The sequence below is a fragment of the Centropristis striata genome, chromosome 9, assembly GCF_030273125.1.
Source record: "Centropristis striata isolate RG_2023a ecotype Rhode Island chromosome 9, C.striata_1.0, whole genome shotgun sequence".
Classification (NCBI taxonomy): domain Eukaryota; kingdom Metazoa; phylum Chordata; class Actinopteri; order Perciformes; family Serranidae; genus Centropristis; species Centropristis striata.
Window position 1 is genome coordinate 18,637,561 of NC_081525.1, and position 23,694 is coordinate 18,661,254.

The 23,694-nt window shown below is 40.8% G+C and overlaps 1 protein-coding gene across 2 annotated transcripts in view; it reads left to right on the forward strand.

The window, feature by feature from the left end:
- Positions 1-4,373: 4,373 nt before the first annotated feature.
- The window catches only part of sh3rf1 (SH3 domain containing ring finger 1), a 37,148-nt gene continuing 17,827 nt past the window's right edge, over positions 4,374-23,694 (forward strand). For both annotated transcript variants that reach the window (XM_059341364.1, XM_059341365.1), the window contains exons 1-2: positions 4,374-4,675; positions 5,639-6,145. In XM_059341364.1, coding sequence (XP_059197347.1) covers positions 5,765-6,145 — 381 coding nt within the window. In that variant the 5' untranslated portion in view covers positions 4,374-4,675; positions 5,639-5,764. The remainder of the gene's footprint in view (positions 4,676-5,638; positions 6,146-23,694) is intronic.

The window sequence follows — 23,694 nt, forward strand, 5'->3', positions numbered from 1 at the left end:
ATACTACTCTATTATAACATGACACCTTCAACTTTGACCTCTAGCCCATATATACTCTGTGCAGAGGATTGTGAGTTAGAATAGCTGTAAAATCATGCTGATTTGCATAATAAAAAGTATGTATAAGGACATCCTGGTACTTTTTCTGGCATACTAAATAGTATGGCAGTATGGGTATAGATTCCTTTCTTTATAGTTACAGTATGACGCTACCTATTGGCCAAATGGCACCAATTTAGTCATGGTCACATTTATTGTAATATAAGCCTTACACACACAGCATTTCAGCAAACTTAGAGGGACAGCTATAGCAAAGATCCAAAAAATAAACTTTTGGTCCAGAGATGCTCTCTACCAAATCTGGTGACAATTGCTCTGAAATTGTAGGAGGAGAAGAAAAAAAAGCTATTGGGACACAATTGAAAATGACGGAAAATGTACTACACACAAATGGACGTGACTTGTATGGATAGATGTGTTTGGACCCACAGAATCCAGGAAAAGGAGGGTTCAAAGGTTTCACACCAAAACATAAAGTTTGTTGCTATAGCGCTACTGTCTGGCCATATTGCGCCACATTTGACACTGTACTCCAATGGGTCCCCAGCAAACACCCATCAAGTGTGAAGTACATCAGTTTGGAGTCAGGTTAAAGCACCACTGTTGGTGTTATTCATGCATTTTTTCATTTGCACTTTTTCTACTTTTTTTTTTTTAAAGATTATTTTTTTGGCATTTTGTTGCTTTATTGATAGTGAGAGATAGAAAGGGGGTGATAGAGGGGAAGACATGCGGCAAAGGGAGCTCAGGCCGGATTCGAACCCGGCTCCGCCGCAGCACACGGCATACATGGTTAGCGCTCTACCGGTGTGAGCCACCGGGACGCCCAACACTTTTTCCACTTTGAAGCAAATTGGCTGATGGAGAAATTTGTTTAGGATTTGCTAAAATAGATTGCCTTGTGGTCCTTCGGTGGTTCACAAGCCGAAAGGCAAAAGAAAGACACAACAGTGAGCTTAAGTTTATCTGTATAGACAGAACGCAACAGATCTCTTCAGTTCTTTGTTCGTGATTTCTGTTAGATATGATGATTGCACTAAAATTAGACCAGGCTATGAGGGAAGCAGAAGGACAGATCACAATGTGAATTAGGAAACCATCTCAAACAACCTATTTTCTCTGTTTGACATTATACTTGGAAAGAAATTAATTAAATCTCTGGTTTGAATTTTCTATAAGGCCTGTATTGACTTGATCCCAGCTTCCAAAGGGGGGAAAAAATCACCCCACAGAGAAATTAATGTACTGAACCGTTATCAGGCAGCATTCATTGACATTCAGCGATGGTCCCTGATCTAATTTGAAAAGCAGGTTGCCTCCGGCTGAGTTAGTAAGTTTGAAGGCCTTATCAAAGTATTACAAATGGAGATCACTGGATGTGAGTGTCCTGATCCTAATAGCATATTAAGCCCTAGATATTCTGGTCTGGTTTCAGTTAAGACATCATTGTTTTAAAAAGTGAATCATGTAGTATTGTCAACCTGTGTGCAATGCTATAAATGGTAGCTCTGTGATCCTGCACTTTGCTTTTTAAAAATGGGCTTCTGCTTTGGCATTCGCTGCATTTCAACACTTTGTATCTCGAACATCTATTTACAGTAATGGACTATACGAGAGAGGCAATATTTCTGTCAAGGTTCATCCATTCCTGGAAATTGGGACATATGTCTTGTCATGTCCTCTCCTGCCTCCCTTGTTCCCATTTATAGGCAGTAACACAGCTGTCACCTCTATCATATGAGGGTGGGTGTGTTTCTGAGTGTGCGTCCACACTGTGATCTTGTTTTTGCCTTCAGGTGCAGTCATTATGAAAGATTATTGCCTCTCCAAGTCCACAAATCATTCCTGCTGCCTTTCTGAATCACATTAAGTAATGTCTGCTGAAGCCTTTTCACCAAACAACACTGAATGTGAGCAGAGTGTGAGTGTGGTAATACATAGGGGTCAAGCAGAAAAGGAGGGCAGGGGCCATTGTCTCAGTGGAGGTGGAGGGGCGGATTCGCTGCCTCTTCACAGTGAGGAAATATGACCTGAGGGCTCCTGCCAGCTCCCATGGGATCACATGTGACAGGAGAGAGCCACCTCCATATAAATCTCCTTCTTTATTGCTCTTTTCTCCCTCTCCTTCATCTCTCCCTCTTGCTCAATATGCAGCGTCCTCGAAATGAGATAAAAATAAATCACATGTTTATTGTCTGGCTTGCTCTCATCTCCCACTAGTAGTTTTGCGCTTTTGGCTTTGCTGTCAAGGTTATTAGGAGTCAAAGGTCTATTCTGCGTGTATTTTTTGTAATAAAAGCTGTGCCTTTGGAAAAGTGCTCACCCTCTCTCCTGTGGGCCTTTGTCTATTTTTATATCGGCCAATGATAGGTCCATCACTTTGCTTTTACCTCAAGAAAAGATAAAGGATAGTGGAATCCAAGGCAAGGTGCTTGTTTGTTGCAACTTACATTAGAATAGTCAATTTTTATGATCACATTAAACACAAATAAAAACATGTATTTATAGCTGCCAATCATTTTTATCAAGCATGATTGAAACTACTTTAGCATCATTTGTCACACATACAGGATGTGTGACACTGACATGAGTTTGTTGGCCCAAGACTAAAAAGTAGGCTTATGTTTTGCTTGTTTTCACTAAAAAATTTTTTCAAAAACTAGAAAATTCAACCACCAGATGTCCCTGTTCTCACTCCGCTACTCACGTAGCAAAAGTATGTTTCAGAAACAAGAGGGGAAAAAATATTATCTGAGAAAGTAATCGGACCAGTTTTTTTTATTTATTATTATTTCCACTATACAAGGCAGCGTCATAGGCCTACATCTCTTTACTGTATCAGGGGATTCGATAACGGCAACTAAACAGAAAATGCAACCTAAAAAACATCCATATTGTTGAGATAAATTAATGAGTGGTGGACTTTCAGCTAATAACACAGCATGTCCATAAGAGTGGCCAAACAATGAAATGAAAAACAAGTTATTTTCCACCCTGCCTGGGGAAAGATGCTATTTGACACATCATTACATGACGATTCAGTTCACGCCCGTTTGACAACGCTAGGCGCCGCCTTCCAGTGCGCCTCGGAAATTCCTCTTTTCCACTGTGGTCGCTTCAGTAGGATATGGCTTTAAGTGCTTTTGGGGCGGGATGATGGTATATAAATTTCAATAATTAAATAAAGTAATTGTTTGGAGAAGTGATTGATTTTTATTACGACGAAATGATGGAGAGTAATGTGCAGTCCCGCTTTGTAGCAACACAGAGATCACATCCGTGCCGGTTCGATAGTAAGTTTTATTAATTTGTCAAACTTTTTTTTTTTTGAACATATGTTTATTGCACATTTTGTTAATTTACAAACGCTGAACAACATAGAACAAGAAGGAACATACAAGAAAACAACAACAATAATGATAGCAATAATGATGATGAAAATAAAATGAATAAATAAATAAACTGGGGGATAAACATGGTGGTAGAAAGATAAATAAATGAAAAATAAGTAAATAAATAAATGCCTATATCTATATCTATATCTATATCTATATATCTATATATCTATATATCTATATCTATATATATCTATATCTATATATCTATATCTATATATATATATATATATACACACACACACACACACACACACACACACACAGAGATACATATTCATATCTGTAAAGCTCTAAATGTGTATACTAAACCAAGATAAATGAAAAGAGAAATAAATCTTCAGTTCAGCTCATCATTCCAGCCATCTACTTCAAGATCATTTTTCTCAAGGAAATTACAGAAACCCTTCCAGATTTTCCAAAACTTGTCAAGCTTGTTTTTCGTGGTGTAGCTTATGTTTTCTAAAGCCAAGTAGAAAGACATCCCTGTTAACCATTGCGAAGTAGTACAAGGTTTATCCCTTTTCCACGAGCAGGCTATACATCTTTTAGCTTCCAGAAAACAAATATTGAGTAAGGATTTTTTATTTTTGGAGCTCACAAAGTTGTCCGGGTAAATATTCAGTAAACATAATTTTGGTTTGAGGGGTCCTACTTCTTTTTCAATGATTCGACTGGCCAGGTTCAACACTTTTTCCCAAAAAGAGAGTATACAATTTGTCAAACTTTTAAAAAGTAATCATTACTATATCAATTGCTTACAGTGTGAACCGCCTTTGTATTTCAAAAGTGGTACAGCCCATGTCATTTATTCGCTCATTTTTGTGTACTTACTACTTACCCCCTATAATTGACCTCTTTCCCGACAGCACTTGAAGCCCACACACTCCCTCCCCCTCTCTGCTTGTTTCCAGCAACAGTCCAGCAGAACAGAAGTAGCGTACTAGCATGGCGCTCCTCGCTGCGGTTGGAGCTCCGTTGTCTCGCCTGTGTCCTTTTCATGTTAGCTTTTACTTGAGTGTCTAGCAGAGTTATATTTATACTACACGCTGTACACTTCTAAAGGAAACCTCTCGTGGACCAATAGTGCTTTTTGTCTGACCAACAGTCCAGATAAGTGGCTAGTATATTCCCGGTAGCTTGCTAACTAGAAACGTTAGCAGGAAAGCAAGAATTGTGAGATACGGGGCAACAAGAGGAGGAGTCCTGTTTTGGAAGAGGTAAGCATTTAGTTTGCGAATGATTTTGAAGTATAAGAGATCATTTGCTTTTGTCGGAGAAGTTACTTAAAACATTTCTAACTACTACTACTGTAAAAACAACAACAACAACTTCTTATTGGTAGTTAACTGTTTATGAAAATGCGGCATCATTAAAGTGTTAGCCCCCGCGCTAACGAGTGATGTTTGCCAGAAAACTTAGTTTAATTTGCACATCGGTAGTTTTCGTTTCTAGTGTAACCAAGAAAACACTACTGCGCTGAGTATCATTGTCATAAGAAAGTCTCATAAGTATCCGTACACGTTTTTCATGCTGTTAAGTGTTACGTAATATTGACATTTTTTTACTCTATCGCTGTACAAGCTTGTAAGACTTGTGTTTTTATCATTGAAATGTCTTGTTGTGCTGCCAGCATGTATAACACGGGTTGCGTCAGGCTTATTTGGTAATAGTAGTTTTTATTAATCACAAGACAAACTGAATTGATAGATTCCCCAGTCTTGGGGAATTTCTCTCCATGTTTTTGCTCTTGAGAGACAAATCACAGTCTTTCACTCTGATACCGTTGCTGCAGCTTTCTCTTTTTGTCTCGATGGTGGCGTATTAACCGTACACATGGTCCAATGATTCAAGATCACAGTTTCTAACTGTAATTATCAGCTGTGGAATAAATTAGATTAATTAGATCTGCAATCCCATTTTCATCACTCTAATGACAGACAGCAGGATAGTAGTTTGGTATTTTGCCAGTGTTGTCAGCTCATCACTCAGCTGCAATATTAAATGTGGCCTGAATGTGTCAGTTTGTCAGCATGACAACTGAAATGTAACATTTCTCATGCTCAACAAATGAAGCAACACTACACAGTGTCAGCCATATGTGGTGTCTGTTGTATGCTTACCATGACCTATTTCTTATGTGCTCAGTTGATTAATTTGCACATCTTCACTCTGTTTTATAGCTGATGCAGATGCCATGGCTACAGGCGAGGTATGGGAGTGACGTGACAGTTCTGGTCCTGCTTCCAAACACAAACCTTATCAGCAGCATGCTTTTTCTGCTGAAGTAGTGGCAGAGCACACAGAGAATGGACGAGTCAGTGTTGTTGGATTTGCTTGAGTGCCCTGTTTGTCTGGAGCGGCTAGATGCTTCAGCAAAGGTTCTTCCCTGTCAGCACACCTTCTGCCGCCGATGTCTCCAAGGAATCCTAGGCTCACGTGGAGAGTTGCGCTGCCCTGAGTGCCGGACGTTAGTGGAGTGTGCCGTGGATGAACTCCCCAGCAACATCCTTCTTGTGCGCCTGTTGGATGGCATCAAACAGAGGCCTCGAAGGGCTGGTCCTGGGGCGGGAGTCTGCACAAATGGAACGTCTGGAGCCGTGGCCAGAGCACACAGCAGTGGGACCAGGGACCAGGGCACCCCAGGAGCACAACCCCAGCGAGCTCAAGCAAAGAGCACCCTTGTACGGGTTAGTATACTCACTGTGACTGAACATGGATCAGTGAGCACGAATCTGTGTTTCCCATTGTTAGGGTCAAGCTGAAACAAAACAGAGAAAATCTGTGTGGATTAAAAGCAGCATGTTGCATTACTGGCTCTCTAATCTTTGCTGCGGATTAACTGTTATCATGGTGATCCAAAAGCCAGCCAGTTGACTAGCAGCCCAACATGACTAATGGCAGTGATTGAGAGCAGTTAACAGTTGAGCCAACAAATGATTCTGCTCTCTGTGCCGACTGCAACTGGGCTTTTCCCAAAAGAAGGGCTCTCAGTTCATTCTTAGTTGCTGACAATGCCATATGCCAAAGTCTTTTCTTGCACTTGAGGTCCCTGCTGTAGTGTCGCTTGTGAATGTACGTGCGAAAAGCAGGGTGGGACTACAGGGTGGTTGTTTAATCAGCAGTACTGAGAGGAGTTGTAAAGTGTAGTTAAAGGAGCAGAAGGAAATTGTGGAATGCTGGGCCCCTGTGTTTCAGCAGTTTTATTTAAACAAGTGGCATAGAAACAAATTTAAAAAAAAACTTATATTCCTTTTTTCAAGGAAACGGGTTGAGTTTAATGTGTCAGTGTTATCACCCTTATGGTTATCTGGCTGTTCTCGACCACATAAAATCTTAGTTGCTAGTTGATGGTGGTTGCTTGTACAATTTTTGATGTCTAATCAATTGGTTGATTGAATTGATAGAGCACCAATTTAAATCTTGTGTTCACCAAGGATGTGCACACATGTTTCTTGCAAATGAGTCATTCAGCATTAAAAAAACATTTAAAAATTTGACTAATCTCGGTCAACTAAGACCAAAGCAATTGACTAAGAGGTGGCTTCTTTGTCTTTATTACTTACACTCTGGGAAATTCAATACCCAGTATATTAAATATATACACATATAGTATTGCACATAACAAAAAAGAAACAAGTAAAAAGTATTTTATTTACTATTGATTATCAAAATTCTTAACATATCTTGACATTGTTTTTGAGATGGTGCTGCTTTAAAATGATTTCATGTTGAAAACCTAGCCCAAAAATGTAAGGTAGAGTAAAAATATGTGGAAAACCCGCGGGCCTCTCCGTGAGCACCTCTGCTCTCCACGTAGGTAGGATAAGGTAGATGAAAAGATCTCAAGGTCCTGTGTAGAATCATTGGAATGTCAAAGCGCTGATAATGTGTCTGCCTAGCCATGCAGGTACGAAGATCAGAGACCTTGCTGTAAATCGCTACTGGGGGACCCGCCTCATTTGCCATAGTATCACTTCAGAGGTTTCATGCTCATTTCAAAGCTGTTTGTGCATTGTGGAATTTCCCTCGTTTTTGCAAAGCCTGTTTGTTGAAGATAAAGATGTGGACACTTGAAACTACCTCATTATTTCACCTCTTCTGTTTTTAAGATTGACAGTTGATTATAATCCCACAGTGTAGGCAATCCTCCCCCATGCACACAGACTGTACGAAAGCATTTTGTCTGAGTGTGTATTGAAGTGAAATGTATTCAAAAGCCATTTCCTATTTCCCCTGCATTTCCATCTATTCTGAAGAAATGTTTTTGACTAATAGCATTTCTCAAGTCTATTCCACCATCCGAAGGCATTCTGCTGATGACAGAAAACAAGAAAAGACATGGCTGTGCAGGTGTAACGTTTTCAGAACATAAAAGGCAAAGATCAAAGCCCTTGCTGATTGCCCAGTCTGATCTTTGGCCAGTGCTCCATGGGGACTGAGCGCTTCACTGCCCCTGGGTGACACCCTCAGTCCCACTTCTTTATTGTTCTTCGTCTGTCCCCTCAATTTTTGGGGTAACTCAAAGCTTGAAGCAACTCCTCTGGTGCCGTGCCCCTGTTCAAGCAGAGCTCCACCACCAGTTCTTATATGGCGAGAGAATGGCTGGGAGGGTAGAGTGGTGGGGACCGCCTGACAGATGCACAACAGGGTTTTGTTTCGGGTCCCCTCTGATCTTACAGACTGACCGACATGCGAATAGTGGCCAAGAGAGATTGTGTGTGTGTATGGAGGGCTTCCAGTAACAGAAGCTGATGAGTGTTAAGTGAAGGCGTCAGGACCAAAAGGGACAAATGTTTAGTGAGCAACCTTGCAAAGTCAGCTTTCTGCCCCTCCTCTTACCATCTCTGGGGTTGCAGCAGTTGTTTGACACTCTGTCCGGCATTTCTTTGATGAGGGGGATTGAAAAGGGCCCTACTTGAATGTAGACCTGTGGTTGTCTGGCCCTTCAGTCAGGTTGATGAGTCACCTCCATGGTGCTACGTTACATGGATGTTTTGTCTTCGTCTTGCCCTTGTTGACTCATATAACACAGTATTTTGTTCACACATATTGAGAACAGATAGCTCAGTGGTATTTTTGCGTGAGAGTGAGTAAAGCCATTGGAGCTGTCTGGATGTCAGAGGTCAGGGTTCAGGAGTCACGGCTGTCAGGGGTCGGAGCCAATGAGGAAAAGGGAAGGGAAGAATTAGAGAGAGCTTTCTGTGGATATCTTCAGTTGTCATTATGGTCCTCTGGAGAGTTGTGCCAGTAATCCCTTAGACTCGATATAGTTCTTTTATGATCGTTTCTGTCTTTGTCATAAAAGCGTTCATGTTCATTTTTAATGAATATTGTGCATTAGCCACACTTTAGAGTTAAGGTTAGAGCTCATATATACAGGATGCAACAACACTTAAGACTTTAATTAACAATTATAACTTCACTTATTGGATAAGAGTGTGTTGGTCTTTGTGTGTTTAGTTGATAGGAAATGAGATGCTATTCTTTGCTCAGCTCTTGGGGATGTAATTAGGTCATTGTCTCATCTTTAGTAATGAGAGCTTTATACTAGGATTTTTTTTCTTCCCTTTTCTAGGCCTCTCCCTCCACCTGCCATTATTTGTCATTATCTTCAAATCCACTAAATTGATTCTAAACAGACAGGAAGCAAAACACCGCCTTTTAATTTAGTATTATTTGCTCCTGACTGAAGGAAGATGTCTAATGCTACCCACAAGACATTGCAACGTTTTTTGTTTCCCACTTATTTTTATAATAGAGTTGCGGTGTGTTTTGTCCCATCTCTTTGTAGTTGATTTATTTCTTTGGGGAACAAGAATGTTGTTTATAGGTTCCTTATGTAGAGGTATCTCATTAAAATTCCTGTGCACCTCCCTCGTCTGAGGTCGATGAGTCACGCTGGCCCTCTTTGATGACATCATATTGTTGTCGAAGCCTTTCCTCTTGGCCGACTGGCTGACCTCTGCCTGCGCGACAGAACCCCGTCATTACACCCTCACACTGCCCACATACTGGCAAACACATACTTACTGCTTTCCACTGGGAATTTTTCAAGAGGGCTTTGGTCTATTCATTCCTCCTCTCTCAACACGCTCACACTTTTCTCTTGCCTCCTCTGTATTTCCCACGGAGGTCTACAAGTAGCCGTGACCTTCTGGACAGTGTGTGTCAGGGATTTTGGAGCCACCTGTAATTTTCTCTTATGAGAGACAGACACAAGCTGTATTTTTTCCCCTATATTTCTGTCATGTACCTCCTCCTTCCTTGCTGTCTAAATCCAGGCTGGAGCCTGTTAAAGGTCTAATGAGATTAAAGTTTATTAGACAGTGAGTCGGCACTACTCCCCGTTCTCCTCTTACGGCTGACTGCTGACTCTCATTCTGAGGAGACAAAACACTTGTTATTTAGTGAGGCAACCTGTGTGTCTGCGTCTCTGGTTGCCACTATGTATTTTTATACACTTACCTAATACACTTTAAGTCATTTTTTTCCTTGTTGACAAATTCAGCTTTTCAGTGCCAGATTATAAATTGTTTTTCAATGAATGGTTTCTGACTGTGTTATTACCTCCACCAAGGAGGTTATGTTTTCAGCCCGGTTTGTTTACTCGTCTGTCAGCAAGATTACAGAAAAATTACTGACTTGATTTTCATGAAACTCGGTGGAAGAGTGAATGATGGGCCAAGGGAGAACCCATTTGGAGCAAGATTCATACACAATTTTTTTCCATCTTTCATTAACTTTTTGAGATAGGGTGTTCCGAACTTGGGAAATTCATGTACATGCTTCTTCTCAAGTAAGAACTACAACTCAACAAAAGTTGGCGAGAATCTTGGTATGCATTTGAAGTTAATGAAAGTATCCAGAAAGTGACAACTTCACACGTTCCTTATAACAATGTTTTGGAAAATGTACAATGAATGACCAAGTGGTCAGTTATGCTGTGGGAAATGACTATCCTCTGTGTATGGGTTAAGATAATTCCCAAGGAGAAGTTCAAAAGACCTCATCATGTGATTAAGGTGCAGCCATGGCCTCCTCATTGTAGGGTGACACTGCTCCTCTGACGAAGGGTGTGTGCTTGTCTTTGTCTTTTTGGGCTTTCAAGATTTTCCAGACACATAAAGGAATGAATTGACTTGTTTCTCCTTTAACCTCTTCCCCCCCACACTCTGTGTGTGTGTGTGTGTGTGTGTATGTGTGTGTGTGTGTGTGTGTGTGTGTGTGTGGAATGCTATGAGTAGTTGCAGGTCACTGTTTCTCCTCTAAACATTGGGCTTGTCTAGTCTCGTCCCTCTTCCCAGCTCATGTTCACCTTCTTCAGTAAACCTTCTTTAAATGTCAACACCTATTTATGTGTACTTTTTGACTTACTGACTTTTTTTTGCTGTTAGCTGTACTGCTATTCCTCGACTTACAGCTCAGTGTGGTGAATATGAAGAGATGGTAGAGGCCTGTGTCCGTCATATGCATAAGTCTGTAGTACTGCTGATAGTCATTCATGCAGTGACGAGCCTCTGCACCTGAAAGCCCTGAGGCAGACTCAGCTGTAGCAGTTGTATCTTATTGCAAGACATCTTTTCATTTACATCCAAAGTGCTAGCCACCTGGCCATATTTTTTCAGGCGGGTTTTGACTGTCCAGTGACTTTGTGAACTGATCATGACCGTCATGTAACTGTGTAGGCTTTGTTAACACTAAGGTGTGTTTGTTGTTATTTCTAGCGGATTTAACAATAAATTCTGGGTGGTCCACCAACCAAAAATGCCACATTTGCCACTGGCCCAAGCCCCCCCTCTGCTTCTTCCGTCCGTATCTCATCTCCTGCCAAGTCTGTCAGCATGACAATAGTGAGGGAAGCAGCCGTGACCTTCTCTACCACCGTGCTGTCACACCTGTGGGGGCCAAAGAAAACCTTTCTTAGCATTTGTTTTAAATCTGTAGTCCAGTGGCCAAGGTTGCTGGGGGAAAATGTTTTCTGGACTTGCTCTTACCAATAGTTTGTTTTAGAGACCACTTTGAGCATACTCGCAGTCATATAATAAAGCACTTTAAATACCAGTAGTTCCAGTAATTCTATGTTAACTAGCCTCCTGGCTTGGGTGTTAAGTATTGACCCCAAATTGCTTTACAACCATTTGCAGTGGAATATATTCTTTTTAACTGTTTTGTCAGCTGTTTGGCAACATGTGTCCCATTGTGTCCCTGCCTAACTCCCAAGGTGCCCCTAATACCTGCCTGGCCTTAACAGAGCAGTTTGACCTCTCACCCTGTGTTGTGATTGGTGGGCCAGGATTGGTCATCCATGGGCCGTTTGACTGCTGGCATGTTAAGTGTTCAGTTCCCATCCCTAAGGCAGAATCATGATTTGCTGGCAGTTTTCGTTTTCAGTTGTTTGACCTCTGACCCAAGAGCTATTACTGACGCTTGATACATCTTCAAGCAGTAATGGCTACCTCTGGTTTACCTTGCTGCTGCATGAGAGATGTGTGGTCCCAGACGTCCTTCTAAAAAAGAAAAGGATGAATCTGTCAAATATTTTTAAAGTTTTCCTCAGATATCTGGCCTTTCTTCTGTAATCTGTGGGTGTTTGCTGTTCTGCTATGTGCTGAAAAGCTTCCTGTTTTTCTTTGAGGCCCAGAGTTGCAGTTAATCTGCATTTGTCCCCTGAGTGGCATCTTTGTTCCAGCTGTGAGAACTGGGTATCCGGTATGAGTCCAAAGGGATGAAGTATTGTGTACTTTAATTCAAAGCAATTATGTATCTTTGGTATGTCTGCTGTAATAAGTATCAGTATTGCTGCCCAGCCACATTTCACGCGCTATGGGCTGCCATAACACATTTATTTACTGTCAGAACAGTAGTAATGATCAAAAAAGCCTTGGGAACTATAAATGGCTCCCTAAACCAAGTTTATAATTGAGGTTTGTCACAAGTGATTTAGATGTAAACTAAATTAAGCTTAACTGAATTGCAGGACTCTGTATATTTGCAGAGAGTACATTTATTAAGATCCATAGTCCTGAAATTTGTTTTGTAGTTCCTGCCTTACAACAGATGTGGAGCTGCAACTTAAGAAAATAAACATTTTGATTATTGATTATTCTGCCTATTAATTGATTAGTAACTTCATCCTTAACATTTTGCAATTAAGCCCTATGTTTCACCTTCAGATGTCCCTTTTTATTTGCAAACAGCTCATAATCCAAATAGATTCAGTTTACAGTGATAGAAAAACACAGATTCAAATAGTTGAAATAGCAGAATTTGGCCATCACTTAATCAATACATTTTTAAGATGTTTTTTTCCAATACAGCTTGTAAGAAAATCCATGATCTGTATTTTATTTTGGAAGTAAATTGCATAAATCCAGAAAGTCAGGCTACTGGAAGCCTGTGTTATGGAAGCCTCAGTTATGCCACATGTGTGGGGTCTTTCTTGCTGACAGTGTGTGATTAATTATTGAAGTCACTTGAATAGAGGAGAGCGCTGACAAAGACTTGGGGTTGAGGCTTTTCATCCATAATATGCTGTCTGCACACACATCAAATCACAAGCACTGACTAGAGAACTACATTCACTCTCGTACCCTTTCTGATGAGAGGCTAATGCACTTTGAGCCCAATTGTTTTACATAAGCACAAACCTAGCTGTGAGTTTGGCCTGACTAGGGCGAAGCCGGGGCAATGTTTGTTTTAATGAGTCACAGACTGATTTTAGATTCACGAGGGTCATTATACAGTGCACACCCACGAAAACACAGGTGCGTAGTCTGAACACAAACAGACCTGTGACAACACTATGTTGAAATGTCAGGGCAGGTTTGAGCCAAACAGTCTGTGTATTTTTTTTAAATTTATTTATTTTTTTACTCTCATTGTACAAAGGTGTGATCTTCATGCTGATCATGTCAAGGAGAGGCTCATTAGCTCCCATGTATATGGACATTCTGATTAGTTATAGAGGCACCAGCATCTGTCTCTCCTTTCACCCCAGTGCTTAATGATATTACTGTGGGCTGAGTAACCACAGAAACCTGGGAGTTTTGTAATGGGAGTCTGTACCAGCAGAATTGTCTGCTTGTCAAATGTCTCCAGGCTTATGAGCCCTGCCCCTTCCTCTAATGGCCAGTCAAAACCAAGATAGGCATGAACAGCATGGATTCCTTCCCAACACTTTCAATTATACTCAGAAAACATAATTTGGCCTGTTTTTGGCCCCAATTCATAAAAAGTTGAGATGTTGCCTGACTGCGACAAATGGCTATTTCTTATAGCATATATTCTATTGAAAACAGGACAAAGACAATATATTTTGTGTTCAAACTGAAACCTGTTTTTGCAGATATACACTCTGAATTCTGAATTTGATTCTGTTTTTATTAACACTGCGTCCAAACTTTTACAGAATCCAGGTAGTAGTAAAATTGAGCAACTGCTGTAAAGGCAAAGGAACAAACCAACCAGCTAACAAGATAGCGACTAGAGAGGACCCCAAACTGAAAAAGTTCCTCGGATTTTCTACTCGACACTCTCTCTTCAGAACGTGATGCCTCGCTTAGTATTCAGTGGAGATTAAGGAAAGCTCGGAGCGACATGTTACATCTGGGCTGAGTCGAGGGTGGAATGGACAAACACTCTCACACTTTCTTCAGGAAGTGAAAAATGGACAGTGCCGTGCTGCTCCTTGAGTCGGAGAACAGATGCAGTGTTTGTGTCTCGGCCCTTTGCCAGTACTGTGTCAATATCCTGGCTTTGTTTGTCCACTGTAGAGGCGTACAAACACCAGCCAATTCAAGCAAAATGCTCTTCATTTGCCCACTAGTCTGACATGCAACACTGGACAATTGTAAGATAACTGCGAGACAACACAGCACAGGCATTACCAGGTTTTATTTGAGATTCAGCAACCTACAGAGTCGGCAGTTATCCAGTTCCATGTCAAATTTCCCCTGGACTTGCAACTCCCTGCATAAATCGAAGTCAGCCTAAGCAGAGCAGAGCAGGTGGCTCACCCTGAATGACTAAGAGGAACAAAAGGCCACAGACACTGCACGCTTTCACCAGCACAGTGGAGAGTAATGTGAGGAAATGCTTAGTATTCAGCTCATATTGACTGGTACTCAATACACAGATACTGTGACATTTGTGAACTAATCCCTCTGTAGCTTGGATACAAGTGAACTTCCTATGTGTAACTCCTCTTTTAGTGCTAATCCAGGTTATTAACTACCTGACAAATCAGTGTACCTCTGATCTTAGGATCCTATTGCAGATTGAAATAATGCTTTTTACCCATAATCTATTGATAAGTGAGGAAATTACTCAGCTATTACCACGAGTAGAGAATATAAATATTTTTATTGCACTTAAGGGAGGCAGATCAACCTGTCTTCAGTCCAGCATGTTTAAGTAGTTCTACAATGTGGTCAGATATTGTGTAGTTAAAAGGGAGTTGTGAATAAAATTATCATCAGGTTGAATATTGTTGTCTAGGATGCTCATACATTTTGCATTTCCATGACTGATTTCTTGATCTGGTCTATAAAACGTCTTAAAAATTATTTTAGAAGTTCTCACTCACTGTCATCAGGACCACTGACCCAATGTCTATATGGCCATGTCAAAGAACCATATTATAGGTGCAGGATGGCAAGCCTTGCTTCCTCTCCCAGCCTTATTTTCTTTCCAGCTTTTGATCTCACACTGTTTCTCTTCCCCTCTCTTTGTAGTTCGCATCTAGCTTCCTTGCTCTCTCTGTCTGCTCTGAAATGTGAGTGGGTTCCTGTGAGAATAGTTGTTAAGCCCAGTCAGTGTATGAACTGGCACAGAGTTAAAGAGGTTGTTCTTTCAGATTTTAGTCAGACACGCAGACTGGGTGATCCCAGGGCCACCCAGAACAAGCCTTTACCCCTCATCTGAGGCCAGCCAGGTAAAGAAACCAGCCCATAGGCATAAGGTTACACAAAAAGATGTGTCGGTTCATGTGCAAGTGGTTTCATGCAGTTGCATTTTCACAGTAGAGCCTACACATACACCCAAACACACGAAAGCTTCATGCGAACCGCATGTGTGACAGCTCTACAGTGTGTGCATATGCTTTCCCATTAATCCATACGCCCTTCCTGCTAAAATGCTTTCTTTCTGATGACTAATCTATGGCTTACTAAGTGCACTCAGCTCAGAAATGTCTTGATTGTATGTCCATGTGGTGAATGTTTTTATAGACCCCACCACCTTAAGACAGAAATCTCAATGTAGCCCTGGTTTTGCACATGGCAGCCTTATGTATCCTGCCTGTACCCCAACTCCCAAGGAGAATGGCTTTGATCATTGTCTAGCATCCAGATTCACAAGCCCCCAAACTGCATCTCAGGGTCAGGGGCTGGCATTAAAAGTGTAGATTGCTGGGGTCAGTGAGTGGTTACCCCTGAGATGTGTTTTGTATCTGGCACACAGGGGAGTAGAAGACATTGTCTCTTAATATGTTGGCATTAGGCTAATTGCGAGATGCTTTCTCAGACGTAAGAGCATGGAAGAACATCAGGAGGAACAGTAGGAGAGGTTTGAGGGCTTTTAAAAACTTCCTGTTCTTCTCATATGTGATCCAAGCTTCCATCTGGGCTCCAGACTGCTCAGAGGGTTTTCGTGCTTGTAGACTAATGTGTGGGACCTCATTTGCCATGTAGTTGGGGAAACAAACAAGCGCAGTGAATTGGGTAAAGCCCTTGGAAAGCTTGAATGGTTTATTGCCTCTTTTCCTCCTTACAAAAAGCAGTCATGTAGATAAATGATTCCCACTACACTAGGGCTGAGTGTTGCTTGGATTGTATTGATTTAGATTTCTGCTTCTTGATTCCCTATAATGAATTTTGGTGCTGGCATAGTGAAGAGTGGTCCAGAAAAAATCATGGAAAGTTGTCAGAGGAAAAAAATGACCTTGGCTGAAAATTTGCACAATTGGAAATATCAAATGTTTTGCCACTGAAATCAATACCTGGCAAATTAAGGTGATTTATCACATTGGTTGACAAATCCAACATTGCAATAACACAAATAATTTCATTAATTGTACAAATATTTCCAACAATGCCTTTAATTAGGGGTGTCAATCGATTGAAATGAGCTTTCAAATCTAATTATCGAAATCAAAAGCATTTTGAGTGTGGTACATACCAAAAAATATGGCCGTTACATCACACTTGATACCATGTAGCCCCCTGTCTAAAAAAGTAACTGTCATTTACATTCACCAACAAGATGGTAAAAGTAAATGACAGCCGTCAGGGCAAAAAACAACAACCCCAATAATCTCTTGATCTTCACAAATCAAGACCTGATAGTTAAACAATGGAAAAGCATTCAGTGCTAAACAAAATAGTAGTCTAATTCAAAATTGAATTGAATTGTGTCCTTTTAAAATCATAAATCTAATTGAATCGTGGGTTTGGCAAGTCATGACACCCCTACCTAAAATACAACCAGGTGATTTCAGGGTAAGCTACCTCAGTTGAGCATTTGCTTTCATACTTTAGCATTAGCAGATTCTTGGACTTTATGGCTTTGTCGGGGGGAAATAAAAAAAGGGTATATTCTATACCATGCTGCAGTAAAGGTTTTGTAATGTAAGGAAGACCTTTTCCTTTGTATTTAATATTTATTCAATGCAAAATGCATGAAATGTCAAACTTTTTTTGAGGGGATAGTCCATTAACTTTACCACTGCCCTGGGCCCCATCATTGCACTCTCTCCCAGAACAGGACACTGGCTGGATTCTCAATAACTCCCTTTCAGAAGATTCACGGCACTGTCAAGAGACCCATAAATAGCCAAAAAAGTGCTCCTGTGTGGAGTTTCCATAGAAACCAGAGAATGGAAGTTTTCCTTTTGTCTCAGACTGAGAGGGAGACAACGGCTTGAGAAAAGGAAGCTCCATCAGGAGGTTCAGCTGTGACAAGAGCTGCTCATCCAATGGTCCCTGTGTGAACTATTTGAACGTCAGTGAGTGAAAGTTTTGCCAACCTTTATGCTTTTTGGACATAGTGGATAAGTTTAGCTCTAATGTGACACTTTCAGAATCAGAGAATAAAGAAGAAATCTGATGTTCAGCTCTCAATCACCCACCATTGTTTTGCCCGACAATACCACCTAAATACACCAATTTTCAGAGCAGAAATCAAGAACCATTTGTTTTAATGTGCAGCAAATTATGCCACAAATATGTGGCTGGGGCTCAGGTGGTTGAGTGGTTGTCCACTGATTGCAAAGTCTGGGGTTCCATCCCTGGGCAAGACACTGGACACCAAATAGCTTGAGTTTATTTAGAGAATAGAGCATACAATAGTGTTCAAAATAATAGCAGTCCAATGTGACTAACCAGATTAATCCAGGTTTTTAGTATATTTTTTATTGCTACATGGCAATCAAGGTCCCAGTAGGTGCAGTAGATTCTCAGAAAACCAACAAGACCCAGCATTCGTGATATGCACGCTCTTAAGGCTGTGCAATTGGGCAATTAATCTGGTTAGTCACATTGGACTGCTATTATTTTGAACACTATTGTACATGTACATAAACTGGCCACCAGTGTATGAATGTGTGTTTGTGAATGGGTAAATACTGGCTTGTTGTGTAAAAGCACTTTGAGTGGTCGCTACGAATAGAATGGCTCAATAGTCAGTATAGCAGTCCATTTACAGAAATACAGAAATTTGTAGTATTTGTAATTATAACAAGCCTAATGTCAATACATTGAAGCAACAGATTTATCCTAAATCATTTATGGAATAGACCTTGAAAAAGACAAAGAGTTATCTGACTATATTTGAAAAAAAATGCCAATAGATAAATTGTTTGAAAGAAAGTACATCAAAAATAAATTTCCCCAATACTCTATGGACCTGCACGTAAAATTTTTGGCGGCTCTGCTCTGATTTTGTCTACAGAGTCACTCTTCCAATTGTGTGCTTGGGTAGTTTTGTTGATGACATCTAAACAGTCTCTTTCTGGCTCCTGACTTTCATACGTTTGATACCACTGCCTCTTGTCTGTCTTACTTTGCCTGTTCCTGCATGCTGCACCAAGAAAACCTCAGGTTTTTAGCCCGTAGGGGAGGCAGAGAAAGAAGCCTGCTCTGCAGCAGTCATTAAAAAGGCCATTAGGAATCAATTTAAACTAATGCAGTGCTAATGGAATCAAGATGGCCCATGCCTTCAGAATTCCTCACTCCCATAATGTGTCAATGCTTGTGCCACAGTGTTGGTGGCAAGATCTTCAGTTAACAGCGACTTTGTAATGAACACCAAATGTCCAATGACCACCTGGTCAGTGTGGCAGATGCAGCTTGTGCTCCCTCTGGTAGAATATCTGACATGTCTTGGCCTGGAAATGTTTGTAGAGGGGCAAACCAGACAGACAATCCCCCCCACCTCGTACACACTGTTTTGGCAGTAGTACCCCCTGCTCATTCTCCACCCCCTGCAGAGTTCCTGAAGGTGTCCATATGGGAGTGGGGCCTTGTCTGGCACTTACACATAGGGGGTAAAGGTTTCTGTCTACTGTAGTTACACACAACCCTTGAACTGCTGACAGAGCAGAAGGCACACATAACCTTGACGTATTCACAATAGCAGGATTATAATTATTTGTGATTTTTGTTGTGCTGGTTGATTATCTGAAACATGTTTGAAGTAAAACAATTTACCATTATTGTTGCCTCTGTGACATACCTATAGAACGTCTGGCTTTAAAACGTCTCTTGCTAACATTACGGCGTAAAGGCAAGCTGTTGGTGTAATTATCCCCATTTGACCTAGAGTCTTGCCTCTGTAGCACTGCATACATGCATGCATTGTGTTTTTATGCCTGTCTGCTCACTGGTTGTTGACATTTGGCTGTGCTGTAGAGCAGAACACTTGGGTAATTCAGTTATAATCCAGTGCTGTGGAAGAGAACAGTATAACAGCCAAATCCCTTTAGCACACAGGTCTAATTGCATTATCTGCAGTACAAGAGTAATTGCACTCACCAGCTGATGCTCGGCACATTAGGCCTAATCTCTCACTTTTCCTCTCGCTTTCTCTGTCTTTGTTTATCTGTCCATCTCTCACTCATACACACAGGTAAGGTAACAACATTAGCACTCTCTACTGCAAAAAAAGTAATGATGAAAGTGGAGTGTGTAAAGGTTTGAGTATTGATTTACAACAAAGCATCGTATTGAACACAACCAAGTCATCTAGCCTCGAAAGGAAAATTAGTGCTAACACTTTCCGACTTCTATTTTCAGGGAATCCAAATGTTTTTCTTGGACTTTTCTGCCTGTATGTAAGAGGAGGTACTGTTCTCACACATGCTTGTTGTGGATTAAGACCTGGCTCCATCTCACCTGTCTGCCTGGTTGCACACTGGTGGACAACAGTTTCAGTCTGTTTGCTGTCATATTGAAACCCTGCAATGGAAAGTAAAACAGTAAAGGTGCAGGTCTTCTTTAATACCCAGGTTGTTGTTGTTTTAGTTAGGAGCAAATTTAATTTGGGCTTTTCTTCTGAAAGTTTTCCTCTTTACAACCATTAACAACTCAAAAATGTGGTGTAAGGAGGTTGTGAAAGCAGCTGCCTGGTGTAGCCTGCTTAATTAACTGTTGTGTCTTATTCTCTGTTTAGCCAGCTGATACAAGGTAATGCCACCTCTGCCAAGGAGGTTATGTTTTCAGTTCGGTTTGTTGGTTTGTTTGTCAGCAGGATTAAGGAAAACTACTGGCTCGATTTTCATCAACCTTGGTGAAAAGGTGGAGCATGGGCTGAGAAAAAAACTCAAAATTTTTGAGTGGATACAAATCATGGGTGAATAAGTGTCTTTGAGTGCCCCTCTAATTTTAATTGGTATTATGCTTAACTCATAAGCATATTTTTCATGGCAAGCAGTCTTTGAAACAAAATATTTGTCTCAGCAAATTAGCATCTTACTTAGTTAGTTTGAGACAGTTGGGTTGCTGAATGGTATTGTAATTGAGTGTTATTGTTGGAAATGGATGAGAAGAAGTGCAGTATAGGACACACTTTAAAAATATTTTTTTCTTCATATAATTGTAAAAATTACAACTCCGACCCCGAAAAAAGTTGGGAGGGTGTGTAATACATAAATAAAAAAGGAATGCATCAAATTCAGAATTCAGTGTGTGTATTTACAAACACCTAAAATTAGACGTTGAACATAAAATATAGTGAAAAAGGATTTGCAAATTATCGCCTTCTGTTTTAGACAAAGTCTGAACGTTTTTGGAATTATAATCAGGCTGTTTTGGGGGCCTCAAAATAAAGAACCACAAGTTTCTTGTGGCACAGACTGCCTTTTTGTTACCTATGGTCTAATTGGGGTGTTGCTGCTGCTGTGGGCAATCATCTACTTTAAATATTTAAAGAGGCTAGAAGTCAGAGGCTTTATAAGTCTGATACAGCAACCAACAGTGCTGCTGTATAATTACTTCCATAAACTTTCACCACAGATGTTGAAAACAATCGGAGAGGTGGAGTGAGGAAAACATAAACTAGTTTGCCCTCCTAAGACCAGAAAAACTCTATGATGTTGATGTTTTTTATTGTGGGGTGTTTTTTGGTGTTGGAAAGACATAAGATTTTTTTATAGCTTTTTGTTGTTGAAAATTTGAAGGTCTCATCTGTGCATTCCTGTGAAAAGCACAGTCCCCCCCTGTTCTCCAGAGGGGATATTTGGTCAGGATTGGCGGTGTGCCTTTATGCAGGTACACTGCAGACTACAGCACTGTCTCCATGGATGCCAACCGGATATTAACCCCCACAGTCATCACCCATCCCCAGATATGCTCAGTCTTGCACACCCACACCACCTCTCTCTCTCCCTCACTATGTTAAGCAGAGTGAAACATGGAAATGTACCTCTGCTGACAACTCCTCTCTTATGAGGCCAAGATAGGGTTTTCAAAAACCAGCTGAGAAGAAGGCTGTAAGAGTGTTGGACCAAAACATATTAGCCTGTCAGGAGTTTGTTCTGTGTTGTCCAGTACAGATCCCAAGAAAAACTTACACTGCAGATTCAGTAGAAAATAAGTGGGATATAATGCCACTCTCAGTTGTTTTTATTTTGTAGTTTTTTGTATTTGCAAGACTTTATTTTCTCACATATTTTATGAGTGCAATCACTTTTACCATGTGCAAAAGTAATTACATAACAGCGCTGACTTTGGACACTGTGCTACTACTAAAGCTTTATTAAGTCTTTGCCTCAGTGTAAACAAGTGCTTACAAACTTCACAGTCTCTAAGGGACAAGCATTTCATATTTACCATGTAATTAGATCCTATTGGCTTTGTGTAGCTTGAACCTGTTCTGTGTGTCATTTACAACGAAAATGGCAGAGCTTCCACTTTCCATTTGCATTTTCATCACGAAACTCCCTGCCAGGCCTGGGTGGGCTCAAAAGCCCTGTTTCCCCCTGAAAGGAGGCCCAGTTCCAGTGCAGTGTGCAGGGGGCTGCAGTACCCCTCCTCCCACTTCTCCCTCCCCACAGACTGGACCAGCAGAGCCAGAGACCGATTGGCTCTGTGCTGTAGGCTGTGTGATTCTCTGCAGCAGGGTAATGTCACCCTGGCTCACCATCACGGCTCATTCTGTACTTTTATTCTCCTCTGAGCCTTTAAACGGTTCATTAGCCTTTAACAAGACTGCAGAGCCTGCTCCAAACTTTAACCCCTCTATGTCTGGCTCACTTTCTCACCGCAGCAGTATCTGCATGAGTTGCAGCCATTTTTACTATCTCAGTCTATATTCCTCATTGCCTCATTCTAGATTTGTGATCCGGTCAGTTAACAGTATTTGTGATTTTGATCACTCCAAAAGATGTCCATCAGCTGTGGGGTAAATGGTGGGGGGTTGGTTTGGACTGGAGCCTTCCTCATGGACACCCACCCTGAATGGAGAACATTGATGCTTCTCTATCCTGCTACTCCCCCCTACTCGCTGTCCCTCTTTCCCCGGATTGTCATTCACTGAATGGGCCTTTCAGGACTCCAGGCTAGCAGGCTGAGATACAAAACCTTCCTCTGCAAGATAAAGGGACAGAGCCTAGGGCCTTCTGAAGGCGTTAGTCAGCTAGTCACAACCAGCCAGGCTCATCACACTTAAACTGTGAACACACAACATAGACCTTTTTACTATCAAGGAACAAACAGGACAGTTAACTGTCCCTGTAAAAACACACACTTTCACATTTGTGTCTCCTTTTTGTTTTGTAGTGTCCATAAACACCATTTCATTTCCCATTACGCCTGGTTTCTATTTGGTTCAGGGGCAATACTGACTTTGAATACGTTCTGTTGTTTTTCAAATCTGATGGCTTTTATGGGCTGTTGTCAGGCTTGTTACAGTGCTTCTTTAGGCCTCAGCTTGGATATTTCTATTGCACTGCTCTCTAGTACATTCCCTTAAATATGTGCTTTTCATTGGGTATTCATTTTGTATGAATCCTACAACTAAGCCTGAAATAACTTCACAAAGGGGAAGCTACATCTTTTTCCAAAGTTGTGCTACCTTTTGCAATTTAAAGTTTATTTTTTATTTATTTTTTATTCATTCTAGCATGATTATTATTTTTTATTTTTTTCCCAGAGCAGTCTTTCCACCACTGCGATTTATTCTATTTTTGAAAAGCTTAGAACAACTCATTCATCTCTGTTTCACAAGCCAGTTTAGTGTGCTTAACAGTTAGAGGTGTAATGCTGCACAAAAGTTTGATGTCAAAAGTTCAGTTTGAGTTCGGTACAGCGGAAAAAAACACCATAATATAAGAATATGCTTCTATTCATTTATTTTGAACAGGCAGTAGTGTCAAAAGACACAAAGTGTCAAAGACAGACGCAATACTCTTGCTGAGGACTGAGGTAGACTTTTGCCCACAGGCAACTTTGGTTAAGTATTTTCATCATGAAAAAAAGAATACTTCAAACACTTCTGCAATGTTTGCCCTAGTCTGATTGCTTTGGAGTGACAGGAGAGTTGCGGGTTGATATGACGCCATTTGATCTTGTGACATCTCTACTTTTTACTCTCTTGCTTGAAATGATTGGGGTTTATATGTGCGTCAATCTACATATTGGGGAAAAAAATACAACATAGTTAGTAAGAATAATAAAATCAATTGCTTTTTAAGTTTACTAGATGGAGTTTTTTATGACAGGTTTTTATGAGAGTGTTGGTCACT